Source organism: Chenopodium album, chromosome 9, assembly GCF_948465745.1.
Source record: "Chenopodium album chromosome 9, dcCheAlbu1.1, whole genome shotgun sequence".
Taxonomy (NCBI): Eukaryota; Viridiplantae; Streptophyta; class Magnoliopsida; order Caryophyllales; family Amaranthaceae; genus Chenopodium; species Chenopodium album.
Window position 1 is genome coordinate 72,557,544 of NC_137842.1, and position 26,152 is coordinate 72,583,695.

Consider the following 26,152-nt stretch of genomic DNA (forward strand, 5'->3'; position numbering starts at 1 on the left):
CATGTTTTTTCAACTTTTTTTTTTATCATAACTTATTTTAAATTATCGTATGGATTTAAAGCTATTTAAGTAATAGGCTCATTAAATAAACGAATAATAACAAAGTCAACAATCAACATAATGTGAGGCCAATATATCCTTTTGGGCAAAATTAAAAAATACTACGTACAAGTTAAATCCCAACTGTGTAAAGGTAAAAACATTGACCTTTAATATTAGTTCTAGTAGTTCTATCATATTGAATATATACACTTACTCATAAACAAATTACTTCTTTCTTTAATTCCAGAACTAATCATGCAATTCTACCATATTGAACTTTTAAGTCAATAACAAATCTAAACATTTTAAACTATGTGATTCTATACAACCAAACATCTTTTATTGGCTCAATATCAATGGTGATAAACAGATGATGTCTCCATTACGCAAAAAGACAAACTACAATACCATAGAGAAACCTACTACGAATTATATTTAAATATCACTGAGAGTGAGGGATAGCTCAAGTGGTTAGAGCTTCCCTCCCGATTCCAAGAGATCCTGGGATCGATTCTCACCCCCGCTCTTGTGGCTCTTTAAACACCAAAAAATATTTAAATATCACTAGCTCATCGCACAACGTAGCCGTTGATGCAAAGATCCCCAAATTTATTACTCTTCAATGGAAAATATGAGCATGGCTTAAGGAGTACATTGAGGACTTGTGCTAAGTGAAATTGATATGAAGCCATTTGTTAAGAATAAGAGTGTTCATGTTAAAGCTGACTTGCTAGGGTCTTTCTTGTATACACAATAATTTCATGTTGAGTGTTGAACTGGTTTGCTTTGGTCATCCCCTGTACACCGCAAAATAAACAAACTCACTTAAAGTACTCAATTACTTTTATAAGGTTGTAACAAGAAAAAAAATTATTAAAAAAAAAACAGAATTCCTTAAAAAAATACATAATGCAACAAAGATTAAATGCTCCGTATTACATATGGAGTCGGAGTACTATTAAAACTGTATCAATCATTTTAAATACTTCAGTACATAATACATTATATGGTCAAAGACAGGAAACAGAACAATGGTGCTGAACAAAAATAAGATGTGTTCAAGATGACATGACTACATCTAGCTCCTATTCTTGTCCTTAAATGTGAAAAATATATCAGCAAAAATAGAAATTTTGCAAACTATTAGAGTTGAAGTGAAATCAAGTATGTGGAAGCCTATAAATGATCATTACTATAACTTAAAATCAATTGAAAACAAAAAGAATATTGAACAACTGATGTACTGACCCTGTCTGAAAAGCTGGCCACCAAGGAATGAAGTTATCTATCCTTCCTCTGAATTCCTGACTTCCAGATTCAAACGCTTCAACAAAGCTCTTCGCTGGAGTTGATAATTCTGCACGTGAACCAGTTGTTTAATTTTAGGTGCAATGAGGATATGCTGAAACACAAACAATAGATTACATTTTGCGACAAAGGAACCAAAGGGTACTCACACTGAAAGATGAAAAATTGGAGGACATGTGGAATCTTGAGCTAGTCTTCTGAACAGGCTCTTGGCATCTTTTCAGGCCTTGGCAATTTCTTATGTCAAGGATGACAGGGTTGTGCAATGCTCCAGGCAACGATGCTAATTGGTTACATCCATCTATAGAAAGAGATTGAAGAGAAGTTATCTGTTGAACTCCCTTAGGTAGACTCAGTAGCTTTGGAAGATTTTTCAATCCCAAGTGACGAAGATTGGTGAGTGATCTCCAAGGCATATGATCATCCAGTTCTTCTAATTCATCAAGGTCCTGTAGGTAGAGCTCCTGCAAGGTGATGAGATGCTCCAAACCTCCTCCACACAAGCTCTTCAGTTTACTCCATCCCTGAATTTCCAAGCTACAAAGAGAGGGAAATAGGTGGTTCTGAAACATCTCTCTTACTATAAACAAATTTGTCAGACTCTCATTTTTTCCAAATCCGACGGTCAGGTGTTGTGAAATCCCTGTCCCATAGGACAAAAATGAATTTGATTCATCTGAACTAGAGCATAGAATCAACTTTTGTAAGCTTGTACTGAGAGGAATGGAAGTTTTTGATGTCCAAAAGAGAGAGACGAGGGAATTGATATGGTACTGGGCGTAAGAAAAATGGTCGATTTTGTTCATCATAGCTCAATTGCAAATCCATGTCTCCAGAAGAGCAGCGCTGCCATCCTTTTAACTCTGGCAAATTTATCAAATAAATTGGTTCAAGGGATGGAAAGAATGACATTGACTGATTGTCTGCCCAAGTGGTGCTCGGTCTAGATAATGCAGAAAAGGCTCCACTATCACCACCACCACTACTCTCTTCAATGTATTCCAAATTATCTAAGCTGTTAAGTTCAAGGATTGTCAGATGACTCAATCGACATAACAAAGGGATATGCTGCAACCTTTCACAAGAAAAAAGGGTGAGCTTAACAAGGACAGGAAGAGATGTCCTCAAGTCCTCTGATGACTCCCATTTTGGAAATGTCGTCCCCTCGTACCGTTTCAATGTTAAACATCTAACATTAGGATGGGGCTGAAGGCCTTCTAACAGTGCTGCAGATCCACCACTAATCTTTATACCCTTGAGATATTCCAATCCTCTGATGACATACTTGGCTTGAGTAAGCTTAGCATCATCATGAGCTGGATCAGTAGATATCACCACGATTTGAAGATTGCCTCTAAGGTTTGTAAGAACTTCCAAGTCTTCCAGCATACCTCTTCATGCAGGTGCAGTAGTATCAAAACACACAACAAACCTTGATAGACTTTGAAGGCAAATTAAGTTGCTCATTCCTGGTGGCATATGACTCAAATTGAAGCAATCATTAAGATCTAAGTGCCTTAGATTCACTAATTTTCTCAGGTTCTTCGGCAACTCTTTTAAGCTCCAACACTTCTTTAATTTTAAGGTCTGCATGTTAATTAGTTCACAAACTGTTTCAGGAAGAAACTGCAGCTCGTAACTATACGACAGGTCAAGGTATCTCAAATGAATAAGTTTATCTATTGTGCTGGGCAATGTTCGAATGCTCTTGTGACATAAACGCAAGACACGCAAGTATTTCTCCTTTGAAAATAGTTCTCTTGTGTCGCTGTCAAAAACTTCTAAAGAGCCTTTTACATGCCCCAAAAGAAATAGAGTACGTAGCCGTTTCAAATCACCCATAGACCTCAGAATGCTTCCCATGTCAAGATGACCTAAAGATAGATGCCGATAATTTTTCTTCAATTGACCAGCAACAAAATTTATAATTTCTGTTTCTGCTACTTCTTGAGCCACTTCATGCATAAGATCATGGACTTTGCATGATACAATCTCACCAACATCATCTCTTTCAACATCTTGAAAGAAGCACCTTTGTAACAGGGTCATAAAATGTCCCTCTCCAGCTTCTTCAACACTTTGCCCATCTAAGGGTACAATGAAATGGTTTGTTATCCACAAGCTAATCAAAGTATCCTTCTCTATCCTATATTCCTTGGGGAACAAGGCACAATAACTAAAGCAGCTCTTCAATGACAAGGCAAGATGATGATAGCTCAGCTTCAGTATAGACAATATATCATTGTTATCCTCTTGCTTTATTTTTCTTAAGTCTAAGTCTCTAAATGACAGCCATGTGGATTTGCCCTGACCATAAAGAAGACTTCCAACAACTCTTATGGCAAGTGGAACGTTGCAGCACTTTTTAAGGATAAATTTTCCAATCTCAACAAGGCCCGTATCCATTCGGTCATCCTCTTTTTCAAACGCCATTTTCTCAAATAAATGCCACGAATCTTCCTCGGAGAGTCCCTTTAGATCATAAGTAGAACCGCCTCCCACGATTCTAGCCACCATGTTGGAACGTGTAGTCACCACAATTCTACTTCCTCTTTGCCCTTTAATCAATAAGTTCCTTAATTCAAGCCACTTGTGACGATTCTCATTCCATACATCATCTAAAACAAGAAAATACTTATTTTACTGATTATTCCTTGTACTAAACACCACAATTGGTCCATCTCAAGGTGGTCATACTTGTCATTTGTTGTTGAGCTTAAAATTTTATGAAGAATTACTTTAATATCAAATACAACGGAAACACAAATCCACAATCTTAATGGAAACTCACTCTTAATCCTCTCATCATTATAGACAAGTTGAGCAAGAGTAGTCTTCCCTAAACCATCAACCCCAACTATCGTGACAGTAAAAAGATTATCATGTAAACTAGAATCCATTAACATATCTATGATTGACTTATATTCCTCATCCCTCCCTATAAGATCCTCATTTACAAATGAGTGAATGTCCTCCCTTCTCTTAACCATCATTCTTCCCACCGGGGAAGTAACTAGTGATAAGGAAGAAGAACCAAAGTCATGATGATCTTTGGCAATTTCATCCAAACTCTCCCTTATCTTCTTCACCTTGCAAGATGTTTTGTAACAAAAAGCTAAATGGTTGGAATGAGAAAAGAAAAGGCGTACCTCTTTGGCAATTTGATTGCCTGAGATAAGTTCTTTGCGTCGAGCTAAAGTGGCAACCTCGTCAAACAGGTCATCAGCTTCTTATACAGTGTCCCTAAGTTTTTCCAGCCGATCATGTTCCACATTGCTTCTTCTTTGATCCTGTTGTCTCTCTCGCTCTTCTGCATCAAGGAGAATAGCAGTTATGGCAGTCATAGTGTCCTTCATCTTTGCAAGCTGGGATTTGAAACTCCAAACAGACGCAATTTTGTTTGCAGATGAAGAATCTAAAAGTTGGAGTAAAGCTTGCACTAGTGTCAGAAGTGATGCGACATCCATAATGTCTGATCTCTCGTAAGACTCCTTCTGTTCCAACTTTCTTATTCGAGCAAAATATAATGTTGTATTATAAATATGTTTAGCAGTTTAAACTAGTAAAGAGTAATTCTGAAACTTACAACATGTATATTAAGGTTCTTTACATACATAATGTGGTCTACAAAATCTACTCTGTAAAAAGAAATTAATTAAACCTTGGGCGGCTGTGAGACAAACCTATCAAACAATGTTGACTGCAGAATTGAATATGAGGATGCATTAGGTGAGAATGATTTAAAAATTAACTAGTAGCCCATCATCATCAATACCTTAATTAAAGAAGTACGTAGGAATTTGTGAGGCAGTTGAAGGATTCAGCCATTCAGGTTATAGCTGGTAAGTGGTAACCATGTTTTGCAATTTTGTAAATAATTCTTAAATCATTGTGAAACTCATACGAGTATCGTTTTCAAGAGGCATCTTACAGACTGTTACTCAAAACTTATCTATTTAATTGAGACTTTCATAATATATGAGTATAGCTTATAGACATATTCCTCACAATGATTTATATGTATGTTCAGTAAGACCTTAGCTTCAGAAACAAGATATAGAAAAAATATATATATTGATATTAATTAGGAGGACAAGATTTTAGTGGAAGAGTATAACCGCGTAGCATAGATAATAAAGTCAAGGTTTGGTTTGGTGATTGGGTCATCAAACTAATTAACAATAAATATATTCGCGATTCCTCCTCCCCTTCATTCGTTTGACAGTTTTGTATTTCAGTTCGTGCATTTCTCCCGAATCCCAGAAGAAGGAAAAATGAGTTATTATCCTCCTCCACAAGGTTATACCTAGCTCTTTCTTTTATGTAAATAACGCACTTTATCTCATTTGATCATTCATCATCATAATATTGTAGTTGTATAGTGTAATAAATTCATACAAATTACTATCCTCCATTTAAAAGTAATTGACATGTAATAATTTGAACATCTACGCAACAATTACATTTAGACAGAGGCCGTGGTTTGTTTTGGTATTTACTGTGTTGAATTTGGTTAGGAGACAAGGGAGGATACCAACAACAAGGGTATCCAGGTCAAGGATATGGAGGATACCCACCACCACCACAAGGGTACCCTCCACCACAGTATCCTCAACCTCAGTATGTTCAGCCTCCTCCTCAGCAGCAGAGTCAGAGTGGTGGCGGTGGTGGTTTCATGAAAGGATGGTATAGTACTCCTCTCTTTATCCCTCTATCTTAATACTCTGCATATGAAAACAAAATCGTAGTTCTCCTTTCTTTATTTCTATTATACTCCAAACTCCATTTATAAATAGAATAACTCCCTACTTGCATAAGTAAACTGTAATAACATTACTTCATTTATACATCCAAAAATTGTCTATGATTTAATTTCATAGATGCATATCATATATTTACTTCATTAACTTTACTTGTTTGATCACCTGGTTACATATTGGTGATGTATAATAAAATCTCATATTGGCTAGTTTGTTGATATGATAAAAAGATAATTAAAATAATAATATAGTTTATAAAAAAATAAAAATAAAAAGGAAATAGCCAAAAAGTATAAGTTGTTTCTATCAAAAATATCATTTGGACTTAAAATTGGCTTCATAGCCAATGGGAAACAATCATCTACTTATCAAAAAAAGTAAATAATTATAGCCAATGAAAAGTAAGGTCACAAATTTAAATTTTTATGGCCAAATTATAGCAAAAAGACTTGCGTGGACCTGGTCCACAATAATATTATTGTGGACCCGAGGTCTATACACACGCAACTGACTTTATATTGAACATAGTGACAATTATTTTTAACATAGTAACCTTATTTTTAACCTAGTAACCTTTATTAAAACTACTCACGTTTAATAATATTGTGAGCTTGAAATACGACGCTATTACCCTAATTTTAACATAGTGGCCTTTATTATTCATATTGATCAGTATATAGAATATTTCATTACAAAAATAACCACTTAGGCCTATATATTACCAAAATGATTTTTATTTCAATATAGTGACTTTTTTTTTTAATTATAGTGACCCTTTTTTTTATTAATAAAACAACCATACTTTCTCTAATGTTAGTGGTCCACAATAAATTAGTGTGAACCAGGTCCATTTAAGAATTTGTAAAATTATAGAGTTAGAGGAAAAAAAAAAAGCTCAAAAACATTTTCCAAATAAATCCCAAAGTCTACTAAGAATAACTAAATTCAATTTAAAGTTAATTAACAAAAATACGTAATAAATTAACAATTGAAGACCACATTTAATAAAAAGTTATCTATTTATTTACAAAAAAAGTCACTTGATTTACAAATTTTGTTAATATACTAGTGTAGATGAAATGTACAGACCCATTTGCATTATTTTTTAACTGTATAATCTTTGTTTCACCTTGATCCTCATCATGTGAAGTTTCTTATTGCAATTGATCATAAACAAAGATAGTATAACATGTGATCATCTTCATAATATAAAATATATATTTTCAAAGTATGGACTTTCTATATTTAAAGTAATATGGAATTCAAGTAATGGAATTCAAGCAACAATTTACCTTATGGACCATGGGCTCTGGACTCTGGTGAATAGAGTTTTGGGGAAACTTGAGCGGATTGGGGCCATTTATCAGCTGTTTGACCATGCTTTGCCCGGTCAAACCGCTAAATAAACCTGTACAGCAGAATCAAAAAGCGATTAAGCCCCAAGAATTGGGAAGATATACCCATTTCGTTAAACCCTAAAAATTAAATAATTAGACAATGAAATTCCTCAACTCCATACCTAATAAATTAGTTTGCATGTGAATTTGGAGGAAGAAATTAAAATTAAAAAAAAAAAAAAAAAAAGGAAGAACTGGCTTACAGACTTACACTAGGAAGACGATGGAGAAAAATGTCGTCAAGGATGTTTAGGATTTACCAAGGAAAAATAAAAACAATACTTGATCGACTTTGCAATTACGGACTAGTCAGCTACCGAGTCATTTTAGATGTACTCGTACGGGGCGTTTGGTAAGAAAGAATGGATTAAGTGGGATAAAAAGGTAAGATAAGAAGGTAGAATTAATATATGGGATAAGGATAAAATAGTGTATTCCATTGTTTGGATTGGGTTGGGATTAAATTAGAATAAGACTCTGTTCTCTTCACTTTAAAAAAATAATATTAAGTAAAAATAATTTCAGTTCAGTAAAAATAAGTTCAGTTCAATAAAATTAATTTCAGTTCAGTAAAAATAAGTTCATTTCAGTAAAATTCAGTTTTCTTAAAGAAGAATTATAATAGAAAATCAGTAAAAATAATTTCAGTTCAACAAAAATAATTTCAGTTCAGTAACATTAATTTAAGTTCAGTAAAAATAATTTAAGTTTAGCAAAATTAATTTCAGTTCAGTAAAAATAATTTCAGTTCAGCAAAATTAAGGTGAATAGAACGGGGCCTAACTAATAAAAATACACAATTACCCTTACTATCCTTTGTTCACTCTCTTTTTTCCTTTTCTTTCATTAAGGGTAGAAATGTCTTTTACTCCTTAAATTTAATCCCCATCCCTTATACCACCCCCTCTTAGGGTTTGTTCTCATTAACTGAACTCAGCTGAACTGAACTGAAATGAGCTGAACTGAACTGAACTGAAATGAATATTTTATAAGAGAAGGAAATTAGGAGCTGAACTAAACTGAATTGAACTGAGCTGAGCTGAACTGAATTGAACTGAACTGAATTTCAACGTATGAGAATAGACCCTTAGTTATTAATTTGGAGGGATAACTCCCTTTCTTATTCTCATCCTAACCCCCCCCCCCCTCATAATCCCCATCCCTCTAAACAAACAAAAGACTTTTTAAATCCCTCCTCTTTTATCCTATTCCCCCTCTTTTATCCCTCTAAACAAACACCCCTGTAATTCACAAACATCCTAGTGTAGTAGTGTGTAGTCTATAAGGGGGCGTGAGGTAACAAATTAGGACTAACTATTACTCTTAAGTATTGGTAATTGTTAACATGCCTTCAAATAAACCAAACACACGGTAACGATATCGGTTTAATCGAATTCGTTTCCAATCGAAAAAAATATACTAACCAAACGCCCTTTAAGTCTATTGTAGTAAAATCTCATTCTAAATTTGTGATTTTCCCATCTTAAAAAAAGTTTTAGGTATGAGTAATTTTTATGAATTGTATTGGACAATTATATTTTTAAAATTTAAATGTGTTTATTTACTTATTTTTCTTTATTAATGTTAATTGTCTGTCAAAGTGTGACATTAAAAAAAAAAACACGAAAGGAACATGTATATATATATTTTTTAAATTAGCAATTGTAGATATTTATCACTAACTCTAATTTGTTTTCTTAATTTGTAGTTTGGCTGTTCTTTGTTGTTGCTGCCTTATGGATGCGTGCTTTTAATACCAAACTTGATGACTTTGATTGACTCAACATCGTTGTGATTCTACAATTGGGGATATATTTACGAGCTTGCGAATTATATACTTATGCACAATTTACATATTACGTATAGTTATGTAGACTTAACAATCGTCCTCCAAATTAATGTAATATTTTATCTATATCTTATGTATATTGGATATTTGACTTGGAAATTTCTACTCTCATTTAGTTGCGACATTGTGCAATCAATCAATTTGTCAATTTGCTTGTTTTCTTACTTTTTTTTTATTTTTAATTCATGGTTGTCATCTTTTGTGAGCAATTGACAAATCATACAAGTATTACATTTAACCAAGTAGAATTAATTAAAACTTATCCCTTGGTCAGAATTAATTAAAAAGTTGTAATTAAAAATAACATAAATTGGAAGCCCTAATTACGTTATATAATTAATTAAAACTTATCCCTTGGTCAGAATGGTGACTAACTTATTATAATCGGTTTCAATAACAATTAAGAGGGAAAATACTAGTAGTTGATGAGAGTATGTACGTAATATTGTGATGACAAAATAAATTAAAGTACAAGGGTAGAACAAACCGTAGAAGCAAGCGTGTTTGACCGTGTTCAATTCTAACAAAGATATAGTCAAGGTTTGGGTCGTCGTTAATTAATTTAATTAACAATAATGAAAACCCCTCTCCCTACTTAATTAATCAGATGAAGCACTTAAATTAATTGTCTTGGATCTTCTTAATTGCTCTCCAACAAGAAAGGTCAAAAAAAGGGGCAAAGTAAAAATGAGTTTTCATCATGAACACCCTCCTCCTCAAGAAGGTATGTAGGTCAACCCTCCTCTTTTTTCTTGTCAATTTACTACTCATCACGCACCTCTTTTTTTAATCTCGTGCATGCATATTTTGTTGTTTTTGCATTATTGATCTGATCACTTTCTAAGCTTTTTTTTCATCTTTAAGCTCATTAATTTAAGCCTTTTAATTAATTTTAATTGTGTTTACTTGGCAGAAAGCACGACAGTATATCCGCCACAACAAGGCGGATATCCTGCGATACAAGGGTACGGAGGCTACACGGCGCAACAAGGGTATCCGGCGGGGCAAGTATACCCAGCGGCAGGGACACTGACACTACAACAAGGGTATCCGGGGCTAGGATACCCACCGCAACAAGGGTACCTAGGACAAGGATATGGTGTATACCCACCAGGTTATGTGTACCCGACTCCACCATATACCCCTCAACTCACGTATGTGCAGCCACCTCCTCCTCAGCAGCTCAATAATCATATTAGTAGTCGTGGATTTATCAAAAGATGGCGCTACTGCTGGTCGTGGTGCTACCGTTGTGCAGGAAGTTGTTAATACTCAGCTCCCTATAGTAATCATCATCAGGTAATTGGTTCATCATTTTTCAACTGCAAAATTTTTAACCTAGGCTTATAAGCATGCATTTATTAATTTTGAAATATATGAATGATTATATTCAATTGAATATATGTATTAATTAATTATATCCATTATCACATAATATACTAGTAATATTGGATATATTTACTGAACTATAATAGTATTAATTAATTACATGCAGTATAACAAACAAAAAGGGAAAATCCCTGGTGAGAAACGAAATTTGTTTCTCATGGGGGCATTTTCGTGAATAAATCAACAACTTTTTCATTATTGTGGGCTCCACAATTGAATAAAGTTGTTGATTTATTTACGAAAAATGGCATGTGAGAATTTGTTTCTCACAATGAGAAACTGGGGCATCCTCATAACAAAAATGGTTGGATGGATGTATATATCATGTATGCATCACAAATAGTAACCATTTGGATTGCAATGATGCATGACTACGATATTAATATTTTGTATGAGGGTGTACTGTGAATGATACATGTATGACATACATCTTACCGGCTTACCCTAGATAGGTGCTCAACAGGTAATTGTATAATTATATACAAAGACATAAAATTGTATTGCAAGTTAATCACATAAGTATTTTCTTTGAAATGGTATTAAATATAAAGATTTTTTTTCTGTATTATTAGTACTTGCCATATACATATAACATATCACCGCATCATCCATTATATTTTGTCAACGTAATTGACTTGAATGTTTTCATATGCAGCTTGCATTGGCTGCAGTTCAATTCGTTGTTGATGTACGTCTTCTAGATGAATGCATGGTTCACTCGATAGTTATCAGCTAGCTAGCATACTGATGATGACTTTGAAAGGCTTAACATTATAATAATGTTGCCATAGATACAACCATACCATGTGTGAACCGTACCGTAGGATTTATATATATATAGGTATATCCACGTATTTATATTGGAGATGATATCAATTGATATCATCTTCCTCCATACCAGTGCTGATATTAAGCAACAGCATTTCATATCTCCAATATTGTGTACGTGTACTCTTAAATGTGTACATTTTTCAATTGGAATGAATCTATGAAATTACATTCAGGGGTGTCAACCCCATAATAGATAGGCCAATAGAAATCTATCATTTTTACATTCTTTTGTGATACTAAAACAATTTTTGATAAATATATTATAAATACAAGATTAATGGCCAATATAATGCATTGACAAATTAAATGTAAAAGTCAAAACAAAGGTCAATTACGCCTTACTGTCAGACACGAATATAACATACTCAGCACAAATTAATGAAAATTTTAAGGTATATGCGATTGTACCATGCTTGTTACAGACAAAAAAAGCAAAAATAACATATAACTGTTTTGTAAAAAATATACCGTTATTTTGTAAGGACCATATAGCTATGTTGTAAATGACATCAAGTTTAATGTTTTTTTTTTTTAAAAAAAAAAAATATCTACATAACATCAAGTTTTATGTTAATAATGGTCCGGTATATCTTGATATCTTCTGTTATAATCATTAATGGGTATGTCTTGATATCTCGATCTATTGATATCTTCTGTGTTATAATTGTAAATGGGTATGTCTTGATATCTCAATTGATATCTTCTGTATTATAATTGTTAATGGGTATATCTTGATATCTCAATTGATATCTTCTGTTACAATTGTTAATGGGTATGTCTTGATATCTCCATTGATATCAAATTAAAGTGTTGGAAAAGACCATTATAAATTGTAGGTAGCAATCAACTTTAAAAAATATAAAATACACAGTATAATAAAAAGTGAAAAACTAAAAAGCAAGAGATAGAATGAAGTCCATTATGTATGAAGAAGTATGATATCCGCGTAGAAACCGTGGTCGTAACTCGTAATTAGTTAAATACATCACAATCTTCGTCCTCCATTTATATTATTTTACACAGCTGACAAAAAATGAGTAACTACCCTCCTCCTCAAGGTAATTATTAAACTATTTTAGAAATATATGAAATCTATCATTTATTATTTAATTACTACTCCGTATATTTTTTTTATTGTATAATGCACGTATATAAGACTAAAGGTGTTAATAATTTTAATATGATGATTTGTATTTCCTTGGATGTTAAGGTTACCCGCCACCGGCGCAAGGGTATCCAGCACCTCCACAAGGAGGATACCCGCCTCCTCCACAATATGGTCCTCAGTATGTCGCACCACCGCCTCCTCAACAAGACCAAAACAAGCAAGTTGGTTGCTTGGAAGCATGGTACGTAAAATTAAATTTATATTATCACAAGCTAAGTAGACGGTACATGTTATTCCTTTATAACTTAACATGGAATGATGTAAACGTTACTAGTTTACTCCGTTAGTTTGACCCCTTTTTTTTTTAACGTTAGTTTGACCTTGAATATGGCAGACAGATGTCAAACTATAGTATCCCTTCAGATATTATTATATTATACTACATTACTACTATATTAACTTTTTTTTATATGCAGTTTGGCTGCTCTTTGCTGTTGCTGCGTTTTGGAAGAATGCTGTGATTTTTGAGACCATACTTGTGTCTCCGGAAGCTTAATATTGTTATTATTTACATGCTAAAGAATCCTCTTAACCATGAAAAAATATATATCGATCTAGGCTATATTGTAAATTATCTATAACAAATTAATTAAAATAACCTTCATCTTTCAATTACAAATTTACAATTGTTTAGTTGGTTTAATTTAGTCTAGCCTTATTGCTTTGCGTTTGTTCAATCTTATTTCTAACTCTTTGATTGAGTACCAAACTATGATTATCCAAAGAGCTAGCTGCTAAATGTTACTCAGCTTTTGTTGATTATTGTACTGTGTGTTTTGCAATCGACAACTTATTCAATTGAATAGTACATAGTATAGCTTTACTAAGCTAATTAATGAATTCAATAATGTTTTCCATCCTGCTTTAATTTTAAATCTACTAGTAAGTTAATTCAGACTAACACATATAAGTATTTTGTCTTACATATTAACCAACATTATTAACTTAACATAGTATTATCAACAAATAAATCTTAGAATACACATTACATAAAAAGTAAAAAGGAAACAACTGCAAACAAAAAAAGGACAATACGGAGTTTAAATTAGAAGTAGTAAAAAGACAAACTCTTCTATTGTCTATTTGTCTCTATACATCATATTGTTTTGTATGAAATATAAAGCTAAATAATCTTACGTGTTAATTTGTATCTATTGGTAACTTATTATCCACGACTCTATACTTATTATTAGTTGGACTAATTCAAACATAATCCAGTTAGTTGTTGTATTGAATTAAATAAAAAGATGACATTCACATACTTGTGTTGAGATTTGGTAGGGTAGGTTCAACTGATTTGATCCCAAAACTTAAGCTTCCTTATCCTCTAAGTATCATAAGCTAGGGAATGACATTATACACATTTTGAAGGTGACTACAAAGAAGGGTAACATAATCACAAGTTTACAACAAAATAAAATGGAGAGTTCACTTTATTTACTACCACGGAGTAACTACGAGTACATATTTAGATACGAGTAACATTGCAGCAGGCAGTATTTTGTTACTTTAAATGTGTTAACAGTAGTATAACATTGATTTTCATATAAACATGCATGATGGTACATTAATACTTAAAATACAAATTGTTGCAATTTTAAGATATGGAAAAACTATTTTACCGAGCATGCAAGACTAGCATTGTTATTCCGTAGAGAAAAAGAAAGCAAAAGACAACTTTAAAACAATTGATCGAATATACTCGAATTGTACAAGTACAACAGCATGTCGTTTGTCGAAAGAGTCCAAATCATAGGAAGACTAACCGCGTAAAAACGTTTCTTCAAATATTTTTTTTTAAAAAAAACGGCATAGAAAACGTGGTAGTACGTACCTCGTATTCTCGTTAAATACAAAGACCTCGTTGGCTGTCTATCTTAACAGTTAGTACAATCACAAAAACAAGAAGAATAAGAGCGGAGTAGTGAGGCAGAATCAAAGAAAATGAGTTATCCTCCTCCTCAAGGTTACATATCTTATTTTGTGTATTCATCATCTTCCATTCTTTCATTCATTCATTTATGTTATGGATCAGAGTATTAACATAATTTATATTCTTGATTATATATATTATTGGCTTTATTACGTTATTTATTACTTCTGACACTTACTAATTATTTATTGGATTGGTTAAGGTTACCCTCCTCCAAATCAAGGTTACCCGCCACAAGGGTACCCACCACCTCCAAGGGGCGGTTACCCTCCTCCGCAATATGCTGCCCCGCCACCACCTCCTCCACAAGAGCAGAAGAAGCAAGTTGGTTGCTTGGAAGGATGGTACGTAACCAACTCTACTCCCATCTTCCTCTCTCTTTTATGTACTTCAATTCGCATTAGATTATGTTTCAATTTCTTATCACATATTAATTCTTTTCTCATACATAAATCATAGAATATGTTTATTTTTTCGCGAATTTTTGTTACTCACTTTTTTTTTAATTATTATCCGCAGTTTGGCTGCTCTCTGCTGCTGTTGCATTTTGGATGCTTGCTTCGATTGTTTTTAACAAGCATGCTGGATTATTTATATTGCTTTTGAATCTCGGCCCATAACAAAAAGACAGAAGATCTAGTTTATTTTGTAGTGAATTCTTTAGATCTTTCACTTGGAATTTAATTACTCTATTTGATTTTGATGTGTTGTCATTTTTTTTTTTCCTATGTGAGCATGATTACTGCTTTTGACCTATATATCTTGATCTATTATCGATTATTCATGTTGATGCAGCAAGAGTATGAGTATCAATTTTTGCAATTAATAACTTTGCTAGAGTATAAACCCTTAATAGATCCTAATTATATTTCAAGGTATCCTACAACAAAAGAAGTTTACTTACAAGCAATATACCTAGTACTTGTATATAACAAAGATGCAGAAGAAACTTTCAGCAGGAAACAAGTACACAATTTCTCACTTGAACCAGATCAATATAATAAAAGAATAAAAGATTATCGTGTTCCTGAACCTTATGAATCCTACAATTTACTCTGAAGCCAACTTAGAAAACACCATAAACCAATTTGTACCTCTAGAAACCAGCATATACATAGAGGGATCAAAAAGGGGCTAATGTGCTATATGCCTATATATATACTGATCTGACTCATCTAAGCAACATTTGAGCAAACACCCCGTCTTCAAAGATTACTCCTAACTAATCAAATGACGACAAGAATTTAAAATATGAACACACTCCCCTCCATGGAGATCTGCATTCTGAATAGCTTCAATACAGGCCTTATTGTCCATTTGAACCATCAGCATTGTAATTCCCAACTCAGCAGCCATTTTGAGTCCCAATTCCAGAGATAGGAACTCAGCTCTGTAAGCATTGCACACACCAAAGTTTGCTGCAAAACTTCTAATGAATTGCCCTGAAGTGTCATGAAGGATACCCCCCCCCCCCTCTCTCTTCTGCTGGACCGGGAGCTCCTCAGTAGGGGATTGCCACTTAACATAAATGTCATGTTTCCTGAGATCACCAGGTGCTAAGTGCTATCCCTATTCTGCCAGATGACACCTCAGATAAGGCATTCCAATTTTCTTCAGTACGTGCTCTCAAGCAGGGGAACCAGTATCCAAAAGGATGGTCTCATTAGCACCAAACAAACTATTATTGTGCCATATCAGTGATACTTTGTAATTAAGTATATGTAATCAAAGTAGTAAATATTAAAATCCCCCAGGAACAAGAGCACACAGTGCTGAGTGATTCAATATTGTTCAGTTTTCTGTCCCCTCAAAGCTTCAAGAGTTCGAAACAGTAGACAGCCATTATGACACCAATGGAATTCAACCTTAAATGAAGCAGGATCTGTCGCTCCCACATACATAATATCTCGAGTTGAAATAACCTAACTACCTAAGTCCCAGTTAGCATGATGGAACAGAAATTATAGGACTAAGGAATAGTTCAATCATTTCCTTGAGCAACTCTTAATGTATCAAAAAAGCCCCCGAAATTGAGATGCCTGAAAGCTATGATCAGAAAAAACAAAAGCTTTTGTTCTGGAGTTCTGTCATCATCCATCCACATACCAATATCTTTGGCCAAACAACCAACTCACCACACCATCCAGTTCAACCCATCAAAACTTTTTACCCCAACCTTGGTTGAAGATCCCTCTGAGACAGTATGGACTTCAGCAATCTGCAATCTACAAATTCATCCAATATGCTTTCATAATTTAAAGTGCCGAGGAAGGGATCCACGTTTACTCTGCAATTGCAGAATCTCCCTAGCAAAAGCTTGGTTTCCTGTCACCAAAAGCCCATTCAGAACACGATTGTAGATAAACTTTGTAGGAAGAAACCCTCTTTCCACCATCTCAATCAACAGCCTACCTGCAACAACCAAATCCTCTGATTTCTTCCTCACAAAAGTGGAACCTATCAAGATATTGTAAGTATCTTTATTTGGCAAGCACCTCCAAGAACCCATCAAATCAAATACATCCAAACCTTGCTCAATATCCCCAGCATCACAATAGTACCTAATAAGCAAATTACAAGTCTGAACATTTGGATGACATCCATCATTCTTCATCAACTCAACAAACTCCATCGCCCTATCCATCTGCCCCGCGTGACACAACCCTCTAATCAACAAATTATAAGTCACTGGATTAGCTACATACCCCTTCCTCCCCATCTCCTCAAACAAAACAATGGCATTCTCAACACTATCCTTCTTACACAATACCTGGATCATAGCATTATAAGTGGCAACATTCGGAAGAACCCCTTCTCCCACCATCTCATCAAACAACCTCCTAGCTTTGGAAACCTCCCCTAAAACCCCAAACCCATGAATTAAAGTAGTGTAAGTAACCACATCAATCTCACGATCTCTCTTCTTCATCTCTTTGAAAAACTCCCACGCCTCTTTCGTTTGCCCGGTTCGAAAATACCCTTTCAAGATTATGTTATAGGTAGTCAATGTAGGATTCAAACCCCTCTCCACCATCTCCTTCAACACCTCCAAAGCTCTAGGAATCCTTTTAATCAAACACCACCCATTTGCAATTATATTATAACTAACAACATCAACCCCAAATCTACCCTTAAACAGCTTAAACAAATTATGCGCTTTTTCAACCCTTTTCGATTTACAAAGTATATCCAACAAAGTATTAAACGAATTCAAATCTTGTGAACAGCCATGTTTATGCATTGACAAGAAAATATCAATAGCTTTATCAGGTTTCCCAGAGAGAACATACCTTTCGATAATAATGGCGAAGGTTAATGGCGTGGGACCCAATCGGCGAGAACGAAGGCGGGATACGAGTGTCCAGAGAGTTGTGATGTCGCGTAAACGAGCAGAAATGTCAATGGCGTGGTGGAAGGAGGAGAGAGAGTGGGCGTAATCGAGGTGATTGTCGAGAATGGTGAAGAATTGGAGGGCTTTGGGGCCATGATTCCAGAGGAGTTTAAGGGTTTGATTGACAAGGGGTTCGGAGAAAGTGAAATCTGGAGATGATAAGAGGGTTTTTGAGAGAGTTTTGGGGTCTTCTGTGGTGAGGACGAGATTGGCTATGGCGGTTGCGGCGGAGGAGAGAGAATTTGACGGTGGAGTTATGGCGGAGTTGGTGGTGGTGGTGGTGGAGAAGGGTCTGAGGAGTGGGAGTTTATGGAGTTGCATTGGTTTTGTTTGCAGTTGAGCCGATATCATGTTTGTGTGAGTTGGTGGTAACTTGGGTTGAGACGGAACGGGTCGGTCATGTCATTTTCGAGTAGGTGAGACTGGGTTGGAAAAATAACGGGTATTTGTGACGGCCATATGTACTATGTAGGGTCGTAGGGTTGCTCGAACGAGTTGATCACGAGCTTAGAGATATTCGACTTGACTCGAAAACTTTTCTCAACTTGTGCTCGTCAAAGTTTGAGTTGATAAAATTTACTCGATTAGTGATCGTTAAAGTTTTGAATTGAGTAGCTCATGATCGGCTCATTAAAGTTTTGATATTTTTAAAGTTATACAATATATCTTTACTAGATGAAGCCCGTGCGATGCACGGTTTGTTTGAATTTTTTAAAATAATATTTTTACATATATATTTATGTGATAAAAATTGTTAAATCAATCAATCAATCAAAGCCTTAATCCCAAATTGATAAAAATTGTTAAATGTTTAGATAAAATTCCTGATATTAAAAGATAATATTTTATATTTAACTAGTTTAAGTCCCGTGCAATGCACGGTTTTTACTTAGCATATTTATAAATTATAATGTTAATTTAACAATAATTAATTAAAAATAAAAATCAATATTTTTAATTGAAACAAATACTTGATTTTCTTTTCCATAAAATACCTATTATAAAATATTATATGTCAAAATATTTTCATTGAATGCATGTAGAATATAATTTATATATAGTTGTCAAATTGGAAGTTAAATATTATAGGATATTATAAAATAATGTTCATAAATATTTGTTAAAAAAAGGAAAGTAAAAGTGGCGGGAATTTTTTTAATCAAAACCTGACAAGTGCCATACCAGATTCGCCTTTAGTATAATGTAATTGATTAATTTAAACTGGATTATCTCATTCACCAATTTTGCTTACGTGTCAGTTAAATTATTTAATTCTAAAAGAAATTAATAATCTCATATTTAATTGGCTACCATTAAAATTTATTATCCTACGTGGCACGCTGAAAAAATTAAATCTTACGTGGCTCTCTAAAAACTCGGGAAAAAACTCCCCTTTATATATATATATATATATATATTAGATTCATTTTATCTTTTCACTTTATATAGTTTTTCTTTTTTTATTTATTTATTATTTAAAATTTACTATTTTTTCATAATATAATTAACTCTTAAGTGTCAAAAAATTTTATACATGGTAACTTTGTTTGTAAATCATATATTTTAATATAATTTATCATCAAGTTGCTCAAGGGCTTGTCGAGTCAAATTAGAGCTTGCTCAATTTGTGCTCGTTAACATCTCAAGTCGAGCCAAATCGAGCTGAGTTTTAACTGAATCAAGTTCAAGTTGCTTGCGAGTTGCTCAACTCGATTAGCACTCCTACGTGTATGTTTGAATTAAGATCCATTTAAATTTGGAGGAAAGAGTCCAAACAAATTTGTTCTGAATAATTGTGGTTTTACTTCTAACGTCACTAACTCACACAAGTGACAAGTATAAAGTAAAAGAGAATAGGTTGATACAAAAATATAGAATTATTGAGTTATTAATGATACATAGATATAATCGACAAATCTTAATGGCTAAGCATATTGAAATATTTATTAATAATTAATAATAAAGAAAGCAAAAACTAAATTAGGCAAATATAATTAGTAAGAATTTTAGTGGTAGCAAAATAGCAATTGAGAAAAAGGCCTGAAAAGGAAAATGCAAGTAGGATAGAAAAAGCCAAGGTAAAAGGTATAGAAGCAAAGTATAGAATAGAACTCTAGAAGGTATAAACGCGTTGACAACGTAGGCTGCAAAACCCAACAACACAAGGAGTGTATGTAAGTGGATGTCATGTGAGACCCGTTAAGTAATTGCATCACATGACCCAATTGTATTTCAATAACCCCTCTTTCTCTCCTCAGTCCTCATATAAATAAACCCCCTTCTCTTATTTCATCCTCTCGAAGAAGCCCTTTAATCAAATTCCCATAATTTTTCTCTCATCTCTCAGACATTCATTAACACATTACACTCATCCAAAACCATGAGTTACTACAATCAACAACAACCCCCCGTTGGCGTTCCTCCTCCTCAAGGTTTCTTTTTCTCCGATTTTGTTTTCTTTCTTTTTTAAAAAAGAAAAATAAATTATAATTGAGATTGATCTTGAATTTTCTGGAAAATTGAAACAGGTTACCCACCAGAAGGATACCCGAAAGACGCGTACCCACCACCAGGATACCCAGCGCAAGGATACCCACAACAAGGGTACCCTCCACCCGGAGGATACCCGCAACAAGGATATCCTCCCCAACAATACGCCCCTCAGTACGCTCAGCCGCCTCCTCAACAACAACAACAGAGTGTTGGTTTCATGGAAGGATGGTAATTTCCTTTTTTTTTTTAAAAAAATATCTTTAGATCTGAATCCAATCGATCTGTTTTTCTTATCCCTGTAAATTTTTTTTTAAAAAAAAATTAAAAAATTTGATGGAGAGCGGTTCAATGAGTTGGACTGGACTTGGAGTCTCCGTTTATTTTGGTTGGTTTGTTGAGTTTTTTTTTTTTAATTACTCGTATATTATTCAATATTTGCTGTAATTGGAATTAACGTGAGGGTATTTTCGGGAGTTTATTTGTTGACATAAATATTCAGATATTTTGACGTCCAAGATACTCCTAGTATTATAATGCCAGAACTGTCAGCTTTCTTCGATACACATTTTTTTGGACCACCTTCATTCACCCTTACTACTACTCGTATTATCTTAACCAGCTTTGAAATTGTGAATCTACATATCAGTGTCAATTTTCTAAATTCTAAGGTTTTTATTTTATTAATTACAAGTTTTGCTATAAATTGAATCGGCCAATGCTCCTGTGTATAGATTGATTCAACGGAGTGTCACTGATGATGAAATTTGTTATTCGTGTGTAATGCATTCTTATGTAATGGACTACTGCTAGCATGTCATATAAGATGTAACCACTTTTGAGATCTCTGTTTCATGTAAATGTTTTCGTGTTTTGATGGATTTGTATTATGATTATGTTTTACTTCACCTCATTCCCCGTTCATCTAGAATTTATTCGTTATCGTTAAACGGATCCAGTGCTTATACAGGCTTTTAAAATATGCTGGGTCTTTTTTCGTGTCATGTGGATTCAGTGCTTAGTTATGCTTTAAAAAACGCTGTCTTTTTACAACTGGCCTTCTTATAATTGTGCTCTAAAGTTTAACACAAGTAATCATTAAATAGTACAAAGGTTTATTCTTTTGCTGTTTAGCTTTGGTGGAAGTCTGTTTTGATTAGCTGGAGTTAGAATGGGATTTGCTAATAATTGGTATCTGGTGGTTGTAATTCTTGTTATTAATCAAAAATGGGCAGTTGGGCTAATATACATTGTTGTTCTGATGCATTTCCAGCAACAGATGTTTAAGATTTCTTGTCTGTTATACGAAGTAGTTATAGCTGGAAAGAGAATGGATTTAGTTAATCATTGGTGTATAGCTGTTTTAACCAAGCATTTGGGTTTAGTATATGTTTCTTGTCCTGATTCATGTCCAGCAAACAGTGTTAATAATATCTTCTGTATCTTAATGGGGTCTTATTATTTTTAACACCTTTTTATTCTCCCTATTCAAATCAATGGATGATTGATATTAGTGATATTTAGACCAACTGTATTAATAGCCTTAATATTTCTCTTTTAGTGACTACAAGTACTCTCTTCACACTTCATATGATATAAACGAATTATGTCTTTTTGTACATTTTATTTACATAAAATTAAATCCTTGAGTATCTGATTTCATTACTCATATTATTTGGGAATGATTCAAAATCGACCGTTTTAATATGGTTGTGTTTGGAATGAAGTTGTGTTTTACTCGTACTGTCCTTTGTCTCTAAATTTCAACTTCACCCATATTCTTCTGGCTAGGTTCAAACTTCAAAGTCTTGTGTCTTGGAATTTTTTTGGTCAGTGTTCATTTGGAGCATTGTCTGCTTCTTCCGAATTGCTTCTGTTCGTAATTAGCACGTGATATCTTCATGTACCCCACACTTACTTGCTCTTGCCAGCTGTCATCCCAATGTTATAAAATTCCTCTTTTTAGTCTAGTCTTTAGGGTGTTTGTCACGAGTTTAGGATCAACCGATTGATTAATAAGATTAACAATGTACGGATCAGTTTTATTTCCGACAGTCGTTCTGTAGTTTAATAATGTTATCCACAAATTTGATCTTAATAATCATTTTTTTAATAAAATGGTTTGACCTCGTCGAACCTCTTTGGGTCTGGTGGTGGACTGGTCAATCTTATTCATATGTTGTTGTACCATGTGATAATTTAGGCGAATGCTTTGATTGCTTTAGCATTTCGAGAAGATGTGAGTATTATTCTTATCCAAGGAGTCAAGTTGTCTAGGCAAGATATTGTATTTATCTGATCAATTATTTCTTTTGCAGCACTTGCAATTTTGCTTTGTACAATTATGTCATCTTTCATGCATCATTGATGAAAGACAGTTGAATGTGTATAATATAAGTATAATAATCCCTTTCTGTTACGGCTGTGGAGATATGCAACTAATGCAAGCAATGAAAATGACATTTTTGCTAGTTGCCTTCCCTTTTCACTGTCTGAATTTGTACCTGTTCTTACTCTAAATTCTTGTTTGCTTGCAGTTTGGCTGCTCTGTGCTGTTGCTGCCTGTTGGACGCCTGCTTTTGATTGATTGATACATCATACCCCAGAGATTCAATTCGGATGGGCTGAGGATTATCGTGATTATTTGATACACAATCATGTGAAATTGGAAAAACAAAAAAAAGATGTTTGTTTCGTATCATGTGTAGCTAATCGACTCAAACCCCTCCCCCAACCCCCCCTCCCAGATCTTAAATTGTTTTTTCGTAAATAATTTGAATATTTTGAATTGGATTAAGTTTGCTCTCTCTGTTGTTTGTCTTCTGAAATTTAGCTTTTTAGCTTTTGAAACTATAGAGCAGAGCTCATTTGTTTTGCCGTGCATCCAATCTTGTGCTTTTCCTATACGACTTTGGTGATGGTATTTTGTGGTACAGATGTGATATAAATGCCTGTCTTTCTGAAACCTTACAGTAGCCTATGACACAAGTAGAATACCGTTTACTCTGTATATACTTCGTATCATACTAGAGAAGAGTTGGCTGTGAGCCGTGTGGAATCATGTTCTAGCTTTCCAAAGTACAGGATTAAAGTACAGGTTTTAGAACTTGAATTGCAACAAACACTAGCAAGATATGGTTTCATATTCTTAACGTCTTCATGCTGTGTTTGGAATTTGGATGGTCACACTGTCTAATCATTAGTATTTACAGCAACATCATCAACCACAAATAACAGTCTACTATGAAATAAGTATATAGACTACGTACCAATATCAAACGGTTAAATTAAACTTGAGCAATGACTTGTTGTCATTAAATTACCAATTCTAAATCGTACGAGTTTGTCAAATACCTACTCGCTTAGTGACTTTTTAGGGAAAAAAAGTTGATAATTCTTCTAACTAAAAAGTTATTTATCAAACTTTTTTTACGAGATATATATATATCTCAACCAAAAGCTATTTATGAAACACTCCTTTATATATATTACACCGTACTATCTTATTATTGGGAGTAATTGTATAACTAGGTCGTTGGTTTGATTGTTTGAGAGATCACAGTGGATCCTACCAACCTCGTCAACCTAACAACGTAATTTGCATAATTATCTGAGCAATATTTGCTCCACAGGTTTTAATGATGCTTTAGAATTATAATTAAGATGATGATTCACTTCAAAATCGATAGGGCCAACTGACTCGCAAGTTACAACCCAGATGATGCCGATTTACCAATTTGTAACTTATTGACTTAATTCAATTAAAAAATAATATGAATTGAGGATGGAATATAATATACTAAGAGTATATACTTTATAAGCAGTCTACCATTCAAGTGCCAAAAATGCAAAAAGTTTAACAAAAATGAATTGACACCTTTTTAACAATGTGGCATTTAGAACCTGAATTTAACATTAATAACCTGTAACAATTAATAACACAGAGAACCATATAACTTGTTGTAAATAAAACCCCTGAAAATTTCAGCCAAAGGTTAAAAGGGTGAGTCCCACAATGAGGTAAAGGAACCATCCTAGAAACATCAAAGAAATTGCAAACTTCTGTCTTTAATAATCTCTCTCCTCAAAACGACAAACTTTGGCTTATTGCATTTGCATATATTGGTCGTCGCATAATGTTTAATTTAGTCTATGTTATTTCAATATTTGTATTTCCAACACTTAGCTTCCTACTTGATAAATCATAAACCTTCACCCTTTTATTTAGAAGTTGTTGGAGTGAATAATAGTATGTCTTGGGTGATAGATGGGATGTATGAGTTTGTTACGACACTTTGGAGGCTCCAAGAAATGAGGTTTTCTATAATGGTCGACCAAACTACTTCCTTTGTTATTCATCTCATTTTCTCTGCTACTTCTTGTGTAATGCTTCTTAGGAGACGAATGAGATGATTATATATATATATATATATATATATATATATATATATATATATATATTTTTCTATGTATCTAGTGTTTTATACCTTTTCATCATGCACCATTTTTATCAACTCCTAAAATGCTTATGTTTGTGATTAATTCCTTTGAATGAACTTGCATTGTTTGTTGATGACGTGTTTGATAATCACGTGGTTAATATATATTCACTTGGCTTGTTTGACTATCTAGTTAATTTGATTGCAACAATGTAGTAGAGGGTCGTTTTTGCATGTAATTTTTAAATGCTTTAGTGCTAACTTTGTACCATTACCGTGTAAACTTTCCATTCATGAAGATGAATAAAGTAACATATAGAATATCAAGATTTAAATGAAAGATGTTTTAAGGAATTAAGAGGAAGAAGTGGAGGATTGATAATTATTAAACTCAAATGACTCTGATAGAATCCTAATTTTATTATTTTTCATTCTTCCATCATTCACTGGCTACAAAGTCTCGATCATATCACATTGGAAGCATGTCTTGTGCACCGGTGGATGTAGCTAGATAAAAATGTTAAGATGCCCTCCTCACGAGAGATACTCCTAACGTAAGTAGCTACCTTTGATATGATTCGAGCATACTAAATACATGTATTCTTGTGGGTTTGTGCCTCGAGTGGTGAGGAAGAACGAAGGCCTTATTCATGTCCAATTCAAATGTAAGCGCCTAAACTAGCCAAACTAATAGCTCTAATTGCACTCTGGGCCTAACTCATGAATAGCCCATGGGCTTATCATTTTATTTGGTTAAATAGTTGTAAAAATAATTAAAGTAGGCCATCAATAAAAAAAAAAAAAAAGGTAGGAAGAGGTTGCTTTAAATTGTGTAGGTACATAATTGAGATATTGAGGGTGATGGCATTCACAGTCACACATGTGAGGGAAGGAGGAGGAATTAAGGTGATGCCTTAATAGTTAAGATCCTTATTTCATGCTACTCTTCATTATCTTGCAAAAGCCGAAAGTTTATATTTTTGTCTTCCAAAGTATTTAGAAGTGTGTTATAAACTCTATTTCGTGGTGCATCTACCACACTTGTGATCTTCATGACAATTAGTTTTAGGATATGGTATAAAATAATAATGTTCATTGTTTAATTGATATTGATTTAAAGTAAAATAAGCGACTTTATTGCGTAAACAATGAGAT

General features: G+C 33.8%; 3 protein-coding genes, 3 long non-coding RNA genes and 1 pseudogene across 6 annotated transcripts in view; 4 read left to right on the top strand and 3 right to left on the bottom strand.

Moving 5' to 3' along the window:
* The window catches only part of LOC145559221 (uncharacterized), a 100,174-nt gene that overhangs the window by 70,497 nt on the left and 3,525 nt on the right, over nucleotides 1–26,152 (top strand). The gene's annotated exons all lie outside the window — the stretch shown is intronic.
* LOC145560522 (putative disease resistance protein RGA1) lies at nucleotides 155–4,012 on the bottom strand. Its single transcript, XM_081621778.1, has 3 exons — nucleotides 1,500–4,012; nucleotides 1,291–1,399; nucleotides 155–839 (listed from the first exon to the last, which is right to left on the bottom strand). Exon 1 carries the CDS (start codon nucleotides 3,865–3,867, stop codon nucleotides 2,746–2,748), a length of 1,122 nt encoding a protein of 373 aa, XP_081477904.1. The 5' UTR covers nucleotides 3,868–4,012; the 3' UTR covers nucleotides 155–839; nucleotides 1,291–1,399; nucleotides 1,500–2,745.
* LOC145560524 (uncharacterized) lies at nucleotides 4,537–7,792 on the bottom strand. The gene is made up of 3 exons (XR_014093160.1): nucleotides 7,719–7,792; nucleotides 7,403–7,518; nucleotides 4,537–4,660 (listed from the first exon to the last, which is right to left on the bottom strand). It is a non-coding gene; the product is annotated as an uncharacterized LOC145560524 (long non-coding RNA).
* On the top strand, nucleotides 5,546–9,520 carry LOC145560523 (uncharacterized). Its single transcript, XR_014093159.1, has 3 exons — nucleotides 5,546–5,649; nucleotides 5,868–6,036; nucleotides 9,216–9,520. It is a non-coding gene; the product is annotated as an uncharacterized LOC145560523 (long non-coding RNA).
* LOC145559219 (uncharacterized) lies at nucleotides 14,580–15,461 on the top strand. Its single transcript, XR_014092682.1, has 3 exons — nucleotides 14,580–14,710; nucleotides 14,880–15,021; nucleotides 15,197–15,461. It is a non-coding gene; the product is annotated as an uncharacterized LOC145559219 (long non-coding RNA).
* LOC145560525 (pentatricopeptide repeat-containing protein At1g74900, mitochondrial pseudogene) lies at nucleotides 15,674–18,563 on the bottom strand (annotated as a pseudogene).
* LOC145559218 (protein CYSTEINE-RICH TRANSMEMBRANE MODULE 13-like) lies at nucleotides 20,327–23,367 on the top strand. Its single transcript, XM_081620654.1, has 3 exons — nucleotides 20,327–20,500; nucleotides 20,597–20,789; nucleotides 23,096–23,367. The coding sequence occupies exons 1-3, from the start codon at nucleotides 20,449–20,451 to the stop codon at nucleotides 23,139–23,141; spliced, it is 291 nt and encodes a 96-aa protein (XP_081476780.1). The 5' UTR covers nucleotides 20,327–20,448; the 3' UTR covers nucleotides 23,142–23,367.

Bases quoted from the DNA above. Each gene is read 5' to 3' on its own strand.
- LOC145559218 (XM_081620654.1), top strand. From the start codon at position 20,449: ATGAGTTACTACAATCAACAACAACCCCCCGTTGGCGTTCCTCCTCCT. The intron at 20,501-20,596 runs GTTTCTTTTTCT...AAATTGAAACAG, and splicing joins TGGCGTTCCTCCTCCTCAAG to GTTACCCACCAGAAGGATAC. The intron at 20,790-23,095 runs GTAATTTCCTTT...GTTTGCTTGCAG, and splicing joins GTTGGTTTCATGGAAGGATG to TTTGGCTGCTCTGTGCTGTT.
- LOC145560522 (XM_081621778.1), bottom strand. From the start codon at position 3,867: ATGGTGGCTAGAATCGTGGGAGGCGGTTCTACTTATGATCTAAAGGGA.